We start from the raw sequence: 12,671 nt of genomic DNA on the forward strand, positions 1-12,671 counted from the left end.
GCTTCACAGTGAACAAGGGCCCTTACTTTTCTCGTTCTGTTTGGCAGTCAGTGTTCTTGATCTGCAGTTCCTCCAAGGCCGTCTCCCCCTCCCTAACCTTCACCAGTAAGGCCTGATGCTCCTGGACGGGCCAAAGGGAAGAAAATCTAGGATGAGGACGCGAAAGCGGTTTCTGTGTTTGGGGTGAGAGGGGCCCGAGGGCTCGAGCTCAGTCCCTGCCGGGCCTGGACAGCTGCCAAAGAGCAGCAGGCCAAGCTGGTTTGATGGGGTGCCCTCCCCTGTCAGGGATAACCCTTCCCACCCTCAGCACACAGAAACTTCCCAGCCTCACCCAGCTACCCGGACGGAGAGCCCGGCCTTGCGTTATCAGGCCCACCTGCTGGCTCTGGCTGCTGGTCCCTGGGAAACCAGGCCCAGCGGCTCCTTCACAACAGTCTTCAAAAGCCCATAAAGGGCAGCTGTACAAGAACCCGAATGAAATGGAAACGGGTTCAGCTCTTGTTAGGGAGGGCTGAGCTGAGCTGAGAGGAAGACCTCTTGTTCCTTAAAGGTGAAAAGGTTCTCGAGGGTATTTGCTGAGGAAACCGTGAAGTGTGCTTTTCTGGAGCTGGTCAGAAAAGGAGACTGCAGCCATCTCAGCGAGTCCCGGGGCCCCCACTCCCCAGCACGGGAGTCAGGCCCTGAAGGTGAGACTCCCAGTCACCTCCTGCACGCCCAGCAAGCGCTTCTGGAGCTCTCCAGCCTCTGCCTCCTTCTGCTGCACTCTGTCCTCTGCTCTCTGAAGGGCCACTCGACTCTGTTCTGCTTCTCTCTGGCACTGGCTGAGTGTGACCTAAGACAGGACAGGGATGGGTGAAGGGGGTGGAGGACAACAAGCAAACATGGGTAAAACACCTCAGGAGAGACCCCGGGACCCTGGGCACAGTGAGAGGAGAAGGGAGGCAACTCTCTCTTTCCCATTCGAGATTCTAGGATGACTTGGGAAACTAGCAGGGTACCTCTGTTTCCAGGGCTCACCGGCACAGGACTGATTGAGCACTACTTTAGAGTCACACCTGGAACCCATAAGCACTTTCTGGATGGAGGACTTCTTCGACACCCCCACCAGTCCTCCAGTGCCACCCAAGCTTAACCCCGTGCCACGGCTTTCCTACAAATGCAAACACAAAGAATCTGGGGGCGCACATCTTACACTTCCTTCCTTCGGTGTCCCCACTCTTCCTCCCATCAAGCAATCCTGCAGCCTGCATATAAAGGACAATGTGGCACCTGGAAGGGCAACTAGTAAGCACCAGAGAGAACTGCTCTTTAGCACAGATGATAAGCCAGTTTGGGAGGGACAGAGGCAGAATTTGAGAAGGAAAGTAAAGGAAGAACTCGCCTCCCATCCTCCACATGCCAACTACAGGTCTTAGCTTAGACGCCCTTTCTTCCAGAAGCCTTCACACCCAGGCGAGGGGTCCTTCCCCTGTGTGCCTTTCTTTCTTGTAGCACTGAGTGGATTTGGCCCAGTCACTCGTGTGCACCCCCCAGTGGGCCACTAGCAGGGAACTGGAGCACCATTCCATTTCCAGAGCTCAGCACAGCACCTGGCACACAGTCACTGCTCAATGACATTGTGAATGGAACTCATATCCATCTGTCCAACCCTCTCCTGTTGCAACTGAAAGCCAACCGATCTCCCCGAGGTACACAACTAGGGAATGATGGAGCCAGTGCTAGAACAGTGACCTCATCATCCATTTCAATTCCTCCCAGCTACCCCACACTGACTCCCTAGTCACTTAGTGAAAAAGAATCCCCATAACCTCTCAAAGAGGCAGCCCTGGGGAAACAGAACACTAAAGTAGGCAGTTTGTCCGACTCCTCCCAAAGTCAGAATCGGGGAAGAGACATGTGGTGGACGCATCCAAGCTGTACACCAGCCCTGTCCAGAGCAAACCCACTGCAAACCCTGACAGCAAGCCGCTAGTAGAGCAGAAAACCCACGCTTATGGGCACGTTGTATTCACAGTAAGTGGCAATCTTTCCCCCTGCTGATCCCTGGTTCAGAAAAGTAGACTGGAGAGTCAAGTTTACTAGCAAAGATGAGAAAATCCTCCAGATGTCCCATATTAGCCTGGAACAGGCCAGCCCTACAGGCAAGAACATGGAAAAAAAAACCTCTCCTATCTGTACACAACACTGCACCCAGGCTGATGTGCACTCAGAGCAGGGCATAGAGGGCCAGGCCCTGACCCTCACACTCTGCTGTAGGATCACACTCTCCTCTGCCACATCTGTCCCTGTTGCTCCAGTCAGCACTTCCCTGAAGGACCCTCTTAGTCATAAGATGGGGTGCCAACCTACCCTGGTGGTGGGAACAACCCAGGCAGGTGCTATGGACCAAGGGCAGCCCTTTCTAAGAAACTGTGGGCAGGGGGCTACAGCTGTCAGGACCTTCTAGCCTCAGGCTTTTACTCAAGACACTTCTTCATTCAAGCTTTGAAACCCAGAGCTAATAGACCCTTCCATGTATGGCCAAGACCAACAAGTACTTCACAAGGCCTCTCAATGTAGAAATTTCTTTCCAAAATCCACAGTCCGGTCAGCATTACAGCCTCAACATCCCCTTCCTCCTGTAGCAAATAGCTGGTCACCAAACTGATACATCATCAGCCAAATTACCCAAATTGTGGAATCTGAAATCGATGCAGCAAACTCCTTTACTGCACAGCCACTGTGTTCTGAGACCAAACTAATCTCAGTATTACACTAAGTCCCAACTATTTAGGATAGGAAAACTCACTAAATGGATCACTAAGAAAAATATAGGTTATCTTATATTTCTAAAACCCTTCAAAACAATAAATAGACTTACATATCTTACCTCACTCAATCCACACACCACACTTGTGAAGTATATTCCATGACCCTTTTTACAAAAGTTGGAACCGATACTTAGAGAGGTCAAATTAATGGCTCAAATAATTGATCATCTCTAAAGGCGAGTGATCATTCCCTGTGCTTTCTTCCTCCCCCTCAATATCTCTCTCAAAAATTCTCTTAGTCCCATGAAAGAGAAGTATTCAGGCTGGGTTTCCTCCTACCACCGGCTCCCGGCATACCTGGGCAGGGCATAATCCTATCATTACATATTTATGATACAGAAATACTTTACATGTGGATGAACAATAGCAGATAATAACAGAGGGTTAATCTTAGATAGAAGCCTAGTGTTTGCCCAGTGTACCTCATTTTATACTCAAAGAATTTTCTATAAAGTATGGAAGACCTCACACACTTTTATTTATTTTTTATTTATTATTATTATTTGTTTTTGAGAGACAGCACATGCAGGAGAGGGGCAAAGAGAGACAGCGCACCCAGGAGAGGGGCAAAGAGAGAGGGAGAGAGAGAGGGAGAGAGGGAGAGAGAGAGAGAGAGAGAGAGAAAGAGAGAGAACAGAGAGGCAAACAGAGGCAAACAGAGGGGCAAAGAGAGAGGGAGAGGGGGAGACGGGGAGGGGGGGGGAGGGGGGAGAGAGAGAGAGAGAGAGAGAGAGAGAGAGAGCGAGCGCATGCAGGAGAGGGGCAGAGAGAGAGGGAGAGAGAATCTTACACAGGCTCCATGCTCAGCACAGAGCCAGATGCAGGGCTCGATCTCACCACTGTAAGACTGTGACCTGAGCCAAAATCAAGAGTTGGATGCTTAATTGGTTGAGCCACCCAGGTGCCCCTTCTCACGCTTTCTGTAGTGGAGGACTTTCACTCTCTACAGACCTTGGTACTTTTTAAATCTTCTATCATAATAATTCAGTATTACTTTTGCAACAATAACTGAGATACTCATTCAAGATTGCAAAGTTCTTCAAAGTAAAGTCAAGACTTGACTTCAAGTCCTCTGACTCCATGGGCACAGATCTTTCTACAACCACAATGCTCCATCCACTCACCCAGTCCACACTTAAGAAGTGCCCACCACCTTACGCCAGGCATTATGCCAGACATGGGGATGCAGGGTAACCTTGACAGCAAAGTCCTTGCCTGCATGGTGCCCAGAGCCCAGTAATTCTTGTTGTGGTATTCAGAGAAACGACTGAGCTTCCTGCTATCCCGAACCAGCACCACCACCCAACTTCACCAGAGAACCAGTGCTGATCTTCAAACTATGGCCTAGCCTTGAACAGCAAAAACTCTAAGAGTCCAGGAATGGGAAAAGCAGACAGGAAAGTGCCCAGGCCTCAAAGCCCAGCCTTTCCAATTGATGGCACCTGGCCAAGAAGACATGAAGTCCATGCTAAGTCACTGGCATCTGTATCTGGCAGCCCAACCCTTGGGGCACTTTCTCCCCCAATCCCAAATCTCACCTCAAAAGCCACACGGTCTGACTGGTGCTGCCGCTCGGCCTCCTGCAGCTTGACAAGCAGGTCCCGCATGGTCTTCCTCAGGCTCTCGACATCTTCATTTATATAGGTGTCTGCCTACAGTCAGAACAGGGAAGAGAAGGTGAAGCCACTGTGTTTGTGTAGGAGAAGGTCCCCCACAACACATACTTGGGCCCTCCTGTTCAGACCACCCTCTCATATCACTCAAGGGGACAGCTAGTCTTAGGCACCCAGGAGCGATGAGTTAATCACACAAAAATGCTCTCTCTTCATATTTCAAGGAACTCAACTAGCCTCAAGTCATCTGAGGATTTTAGGACACACTCAATAATTTTTATGCATGTATCAACTCATTAATGGGTATCCTCAAATGTGTGCCCTGTTTCCGTGAGACCAGAGCTCTCTGAGAGCAGGGACCACGTTCCCCTTTAGACTACAGCATCCCAAGGCAAGGACAGTGCCACACCCATCACGAGGGGCACTTCCCAAAGGCACATCTTTTGTCTTTGCATCTGGCTCAGGGTTATCTGGCTACAGGGTTACTGATGAATGAGCAAAAGCACCCAACGAGTCCAGGAATCTCATTCAATGTGGAAAAAGGTGTCTTCATTGAGGTTACTGTGAGTCTCTCCCCAGACACACCCAGTTGTGGGTTGGTGGTTAGCGCTGAGCTGGCATGTGGGGTCTTGCCCCCACCTCTGCCGCACAGGCACCAGACACTTCAGTTACCAGCTCCCAGCAAGTCTGACAGAAAAATCTCTCTCTGCCTCACATAGTGGGAAGCAGCAACACCTTTAAACCAGAGCACGGAGCTCGGAGCTCGGAGCTCGGAGCTCGAAGCTGGGAGGACGGTGCCAGGGTCCCAGTAGCTGTGCTATCACTGAGTCCAGACCACGCCCCGCCTTACAGGCTGCCTCAAAACTACGATAATATCCGCTGGGCTTAGAGCTTGTGAGAAGACAGAGTTGAACAAACAGTACCAGGTGTTATTGTAACGTGGTGCCAGAAGCACATTTGCCAAATATGGTAATTCAGGAGAAGGGAAAAAAATCCAAACTGCACATCTAAAGTGAGTAGTTAGGATCATCACAACATGCCAAAACCTAGCCGTAAAGTTACCCAGTCACCTCCCCTCTATCTGTACCTAAGCTGCTGGGCAGGTGAGAACGATTTCAAAGGCTCCTGGAAGCATAACTACTACGTGTTTATTTCAGATGGCGTTCTTAAAAGACTATTTAATGACATGGAAAATTTTCAGTGTCGTATGAAGAGAAAAAAGGTAGTTATTAGAACTTGTAGGGGCGCCTGGGTGGCGCAGTCGGTTAAGCGTCCGACTTCAGCCAGGTCACGATCTCGCGGTCCGTGAGTTCGAGCCCCGCGTCAGGCTCTGGGCTGATGGCTCGGAGCCTGGAGCCTGTTTCCGATTCTGTGTCTCCCTCTCTCTCTGCCCCTCCCCTGTTCATGCTCTGTCTCTCTCTGTCCCAAAAATAAAAAAATAAAAAAAAATAAAAATAAAAATAAAAAGATTAAAAAAAAAAAAAAAAAAAAAAAGAACTTGTAGAAGTTAGAAACATACTAGATTTAAGCATAGCAATGTGGATAGACCCCAGGAACATGGTGTTGGCTAAAAAGGGAAAAGATAAAATATAGCACAAATTCATTATGAAAATTGAAAACACACTTATAGGCATACTGAAATCATACACTGAATATATTAGAGTTGGGGAGGGGAGAGGCAAAAACAAAACAAACAGTAAATCCAGTGAGAGGCCTTTACTAGATCAGAGATGATAATGTACCCTGGATTTTAAGAGATTACTTTAAAAATATAAAATCTTTAAAAAAGCAAGAAAGAAAAATACACTGGAACATTGCTACTCAGGTTTGGCTAAATATTAGAATCACTTGAAGGGTTTTTTTTTTCTTTAATTTTTAAGTACTCTCCATACTCAATGTGGGGCTCGAACTCACAACTCCGAGATCAAAAGTTACACGCCCTTACCCACTGAACCAGACAGGCACCCCCTGAAGAGATTTTTAAAGTCCTGCCGACCAGCCCACATCTCAGATCAATTAAATTACAGTCTCTAGGGGCGCCTGGGTGGCTCAGTTGGTTAAGTGTCCGACTTCAGCTCAGGTCACGATCTCACGCTCCGTCAGTTCGAGCCCCGCGTCAGGCTCTGGGCTGATGGCTCAGAGCCTGAGGCCTGCTTCCGGTTCTGTGTCTCCCTCTCTCTCTGCCCCTCCCCCGTTCATGCTCTGTCTCTCTCTGTCTCAAAATAAATAAATGTTAAAAAAAAAATTTTTTTTTTAAATTACAGTCTCTAGGTCTGGCACCACGCTTGTCTCCTTTAAAACTCCCAAGGCTGGGGCACGTGGGTGACTCAGTTGGTTAAGGGTCCAATTTTGGCTGAGGTCATGATCTTGCAGTTTGTGAGTTGGAGTGAGCCCTATATTGGGCTCTCTGCTGTCAGCGTGGGGCCAGCTCTGGATCCTCTGTCCCCGCCCTCCCAGCCCCTCCTCCACTCATTCATTCTCTCTCTCTCTCTCAAAATAAATAAACTTAATTAAATTTTTAAAAAGCTTCCAAACCTATTTCAATCGGTAGTGAAGGCTAAGGGCACTGCTCTAAAGGGATCCACCTACTTCAATCCATTCACAGTGGATCCTTTGAAGGAAAAAGATTGGAGAAGGAGGATTTGGGTTTGTATGTTTCTCCATTGTTTGAATTTTTACAGCAAATGATACTCTTCTATTTAGTAAGACAGAAAGAACAATAATAAAGATAATAAAGAGATCAGGGAGGACGATACCCTGCCTCCTGGCAAAGACATATTTACCACTGCTTTCCCCGTTACCTACCTTACTTACCTCAGGTGGGCTGCTATACAGTGTTGTGGGGCTTGGATTTAATCCATTTGGCTTTTCCAGCACCACCTGTTCAAAGAAAAATAAAATCGGTAGTTAACACAGCCCAAACAACGAACTTCGAAACATTAATTTCCTAAGATCTCATTCTTAGGAAAAAAAGAAAGAGGTGGGAAAAGACAGAGAAAGAAGGAAGAAGAGGAGGAAGAGGTGATGGAGGAGAAAGAGGAAGAAAAGGAAAGAAAGAGAAACAGAAAACAGCAAGGGAAAAAAAAGACTTCAAGTGCTGGGTGGGAAATGGAGAGGAGAGGTAAGGCGTGGAGAATGTGTATGGCTGTGGAGGGGGGGGGGGGGGCAGTGCTGAAGGGAGCCTTTCAGCCCAATGGAAAACATGCAGGCTGACTCCCAGAAGCCCAGGGGATACAAGCAGCTGCCTGCCACCAACAAAGAGTCTGCCTTGCCCCTTGGGGATCCTGACAAGGTTTGACAAAGCATAAAGCAAAAGGTGAAGTGGGTTTTGCTGCAATTCTTTCCAACCCAAAGCCTGATTATTCATCATACCACCGCTGGTCTGTGCAAACAAGGGCCCTGGACTTTGGGGCCGGTCTCTGAGCAGATCAGATTCCTCAGCCACCTGGCAAAGCACCTCCCAGCAGCCAGATGGGAGCTCAGGCGGGGAAAGTCCTACCTTCAGCCACAGCAAAGTGAATTAGGGGGAATCGCCACACAAGCCTAGTAAGGGCTCACGCCAAAGAGGAACCTTGCTGCCACTAGCTGCCAAATCCCTCAGGGGAACGAGGGCAGGGGCTACTAGAGAAAGACAACTCCTCCCACCCCCACCCCCCGACTCCAGCCAAGTGCAAGTGAAGGAGATATAACTCTGAATCTAAAGGAGGACAAAGGTGAAATGGAAGAGACTGTTCTCCCCTGAGGACCCTTCCAGCCTCCAATTTTAGAAAAGCTGAAAAGCAGGATCCCAGGCTTATCTGTCCGTCCCAAGAAGTACTCTTCAGTAGGTTCGCTATGACATTTACTGGTGACCTTCTGCATCCCAGACACAGGGGTGGGGTGAACCCTAACCTCAAGGAGCTTCTGACGCCGGGGCAAAGACAGCTACTGACACAAATAATGGACCAGGACCGAGACTTCCAATTCACAGCCCGGGTGTTACCCCAATTACGCAAGACCAACTATGAGAAGTTTGGATTTACAGGTAACTGTCTGCTTTGTAAGACTGTACTCCAAAAATACTGATCCCAGAATCCTTACAGAGAAGAGGTTTTGCCAATAACGGTCATTTTGTTCACATGAATTCCACTTTTATGCAGTGTGTGGGAACAAGTATACCTTATACCTAGGCTGACCCATGTCAATGCCAGTGCTCGTCTGCTGGAGAGCCCCAGTAAGGCTGGGAGTGCTCCGAGAAGCCAGCACTGCCTGTATGCCCTCCTTTTCTGGCAGCGGTGGGAGATTCGGCACCCACAGCGTGACCAGCAAAGGGGACTGCCCGGCACAACCTCCTCATTGAGGACCCAACCACTGACCATTTCCTATTACCTGTATCTCCTGTCCTTGGAGAGAGTCTCCTGGATCTCTGTCAAGCTTGCTACTTATGTCCTCCCGCAGCTTCTGTAGGCAGTTCCGGGCCTGGGAAGGGATGGCAAGAAGCCTTAGCTCTGGGACAAGGAAAGAGAGTGGCCCGACTCACCCAGCTTTGTGCCCATCCCTGACCCGTACTCCTGTGAGCCAAGCTCTGGCTGGGGGAAGGAGGGACCCCAGGCAAGTGGGGCTGCAGCACAGTCCCTCCTACACGAGCAGGAAACAAAACCCCATCCCGCTGGAGCTAACACTCTTGCTGCAGAGACACACGACACAAAGGGCAAACAAGTGGAACATGTAATATGTTACATGGTGACAAGTGCCAAGGAGCAGCTGAGGCCAGGGAGAGGGTCAAGAAAAGTTAGGGAAAAGAGACTGTCAGCTTTAGAGAGGAGGCTGGGGTACAATGGGTACAGAGGACATGTGGGAGTTAATAAATACTTGCTGATTCATGGATTGGTTGAGTAACAGGAGGGTCAGAAATGATACCTGACTCAATGGGGGACGGTGGCAGATGGGAGAAGACCAGACCCCACAAAAGGAGGGAGCCAAAAAAATGTGAGCTTCCCACCAAGGGAGAGGTGCCCACCTCCTGGATATACTGCACCTCACTCTTCAGCTGGTTGATGTTTTTCTCATGGATCATCTTATCTCCAGCCCTCCCCTTCAGGTACACCTTCAACAAGGAGAACAACACTACTGATTAAGAAAGCTCCTTATAAGTTAATTCCACCTAGGCAGGCTCATCCACTGGTAAAGGTAAAACACTACTGCCTTCTGGGTGGCACTTGGAGGATTCAGATCAGAAGGCTTAGAACTAGCTAGGCTTGCTCTTTGACCTATCAAATCTACTCCTGGAACTTTATCCTAATGAAATAAATTTAGCCAAACTGACATAAGCCCTCACACGTACATGTAAATTCATGCAAAGAAGTTGTAACAAGGGATTTACACATTTTTCTCTATACATGCTTGAATCTTTTACAGTCAAGAAAATATTTATTGGGACACCTGGGTGGCTCAGTTGGTTAAGTTTAAGCGTCTGACTCTTGATTTAGGCTCAGGTCATGATCTCATGGTTGTGGGATCAAGCCCCAAATCAGGCTTCTTGCTGACAGCATGGAACCTGCTTGGAATTCTCTCTCTCCCTCTCTCTGCCCCTCCCTCTGCTCACACATGCACGTGTGTTCACACATGTAAACTTGCTCTCTCTCTCTCTCTCTCAAAATAAACTTTAAAAAAAAGTTTAAAAATATTTATTACCTGTATTATAAAACACATACACAATTTAGTAACAGATGTTCAGCAAAATATTCTTTATAACTGCAAAAATGAAATAGGCATAATGTCCAACAATGAGGGATTACTTACATAAATTATGGTATGTCTATAACAGAACACTGTGCAGTCATGAGAATACTAGACACTTACATTTATGGACACAGAAGATTTATAAACCAACATTAAAGTGTAGGGGCACAAGCAAATTGTAGAATAGAGGGTATATAATATGATTTAACTTTTGAAAAAATACATATGTGTAGGAAAATGTTTGGGAGGATACACGATAAAGTATTAAAAACAATGATTACATTGACAGAATTATAGGGTAGTTTTGCTTTCTTTAAGGGCCATGAAATGACTTTGAATAAGAAACAGAAATTAAAGGCATCTGGATTGAAAAGAAAGAGGAAAAATCACCATTTGCAGAAGGGATCATGTATATAAAAATACCCTAAGGAGTCCACTAAAAAATTATCAGAGATTGTAGCAAGGTTGTAGGATGTAAGATCAATATACAAAAAATAGTTGTATTTCTATACATTAGCAATGAACAATCCAAAATGAAATATAAAACCAATTCTATTTACAAGAGCAACAAAAAGGAAAAACACTTAGAAATTAACAAAGTTCTAGACTTGAATTCTGAAAATTACAGAACATTGTTAAAAAAATGAACAAACATCCCATTTTCATGGATTGGAAGACTTAATATTGTTAAGACGACAATACTCCCCAAATCAATCTACAGATTCAACACAATTCTTATCAAATCCATGCTAGCTTCTTTGCAGAAACTGACAAACTGATCTTAAAATTCATATGGAAATACAAAGGACCCTGAGTCCCTAAAACAATCTTGAAATATAAATCTCAACAATATAGTAACAAAATGTTAACAAAAATAACAAAGCTACAGCCAGTAATCAAGACAGTGTGGAACTGGCATAAGGAGAGACATAATTCAATGGAATACAAATGAGAGTCCAGAAACAATAATACAATAAAAATACACTAAACTAACTTTTGACAGGGTGCCAAGACAATTCAATGGGGGAAAAGAACAGTCTTTTCAATAAATGATGTTGCTATAAATGGATATCCACATGTAAAAGAATGAAACTGGATGCCTTCCTTATACCATATACAAAAATTAGCCCAAAATGGATCATAGACCTATCTGTAAGAGCTAAAACTATAACTCTTTGAAGAAAATATAGAAATAAATCTTTGTGACCTTGGGCTAGGCAAAACCTTCTTAGATAAGACACTAGAAGGACAACAAAAGAAAAATATATATAAATTGGATTTCATCAAATTAAGAACTTTTGTTTCAAAGGACACTATTTAGAAAGTAAAAAACAAAATACAGAAAGGACAAAATTTTGTAAAATATTTCCAAATCATATATCTAATATGGGTCTAATTACTATCCAGAACATATAAGGAACCCTTATATCTCAAAAATTAAAATCATCTTTTTGGTAAATTTAATTAATCATCAAGAGTAATTCTTTTGGGGTGCTGGGTGGCTCAGTCAGTTAAGCACCTGACTTTGGCTGAGGTCATAATCTCTCTGTTCATGGGTTCAAGCCCCACGCCAGGCTCTGTGCTGACAGCTCAGAGCCTGGAGGCTGTTTGGGATTCTGTGTCTCCCTCTTTCTCTGCCTCTCCCCACCCCTCTCAAAAAAAAAAAAAATCAACATTAAAAATTTTTTTTTTAAAGAAGAGTAATTCTTTTGGACTATTTACTGCTATTTTAAAATTCAAATATAGGGGCACCTGGGTGGCTCAGTGAGTTGAGCATCCGACTTCAGCTCAGGTCATGATCTCATGGTTCATGAGTTTGAGCCCCACGGGGGGCTAGCTATTGTCAGCGCAGAACCCTCTCACTGTACCCCTCCCCTGCTTGCACTCTGTCTCAAAAATAAATAAACATTGGGGTGCTTGGGTGGCTCAGCTGGTTGAGCATCCAACTTCGGCTCAGGTCATGATCTCACTGTTTGTGAGTTCAAGCCCTGCGTCGGGTCGGGCTCTGTGCTGACAGCTCAGAGCCTGGAGCCTGCTTCAGATTCTGTCTCCTTCTCTCTCTGCCCCTCCCACTTGTGCTCTGTCTCTCAAAAATAAATAAATGTAAAAAAAAAAAAAAAAAAAACCTTAAAATAAATAAATAAATAAATAAACATTATTTATTTATTTATTTTTAAATTTCAAATACAGCAAAAATAACACCATGGAGAAAGTGTGGTCACATTCATCCGTTATACCTACATATAAACTCTCAAAACACAATTGAATTGAGCCTGATGCGAGGCTCAATCTCACAAACCATGAGATCATTACCTAAGGTGAAATCAGGAGTTGGGTGCTTAACAGACTGACCCACCCAGGCACCCCTCAAAGAGCTTTAAAAAAGAAATAATGACGGGCTCCTGGGTGGCTCAGTTGGTTAAGCGTCCGACTTCGGCTCAGGTCATGATCTCGCGGTCCGTGGGTTCAAGCCCCGCGTCGGGCTCTGTGCTGACAGCTCAGAGCCTGGAGCCTGTTTCAGATTCTG

At 46.0% G+C, this 12,671-nt stretch overlaps 1 protein-coding gene across 11 annotated transcripts in view; it reads right to left on the minus strand.

The window, feature by feature from the left end:
- TUFT1 (tuftelin 1) overlaps positions 1-12,671 on the minus strand; it is a 42,941-nt gene that overhangs the window by 6,926 nt on the left and 23,344 nt on the right. For 4 of the 11 annotated variants that reach the window (XM_019432944.2, XM_053889530.1, XM_019432950.2 and 1 more), the window contains 6 exons: positions 9,423-9,509; positions 8,792-8,881; positions 7,238-7,303; positions 4,349-4,462; positions 704-832; positions 27-121 (listed from right to left, as the gene is read on the minus strand). In XM_019432944.2, coding sequence (XP_019288489.1) covers positions 27-121; positions 704-832; positions 4,349-4,462; positions 7,238-7,303; positions 8,792-8,881; positions 9,423-9,509 — 581 coding nt within the window. Of the gene's footprint in view, positions 1-26; positions 122-703; positions 833-4,348; positions 4,463-7,228; positions 7,304-8,791; positions 8,882-9,422; positions 9,510-12,671 lie in introns of all 11 variants that reach the window. The other 7 variants (XM_053889533.1, XM_053889528.1, XM_019432949.2 and 4 more) reach the window with 4 other exon arrangements.

Source organism: Panthera pardus, unplaced genomic scaffold (genome assembly GCF_024362965.1).
Source record: "Panthera pardus isolate Hobbes unplaced genomic scaffold, ASM2436296v1 HiC_scaffold_11, whole genome shotgun sequence".
Lineage (NCBI taxonomy): Eukaryota > Metazoa > Chordata > Mammalia > Carnivora > Felidae > Panthera > Panthera pardus.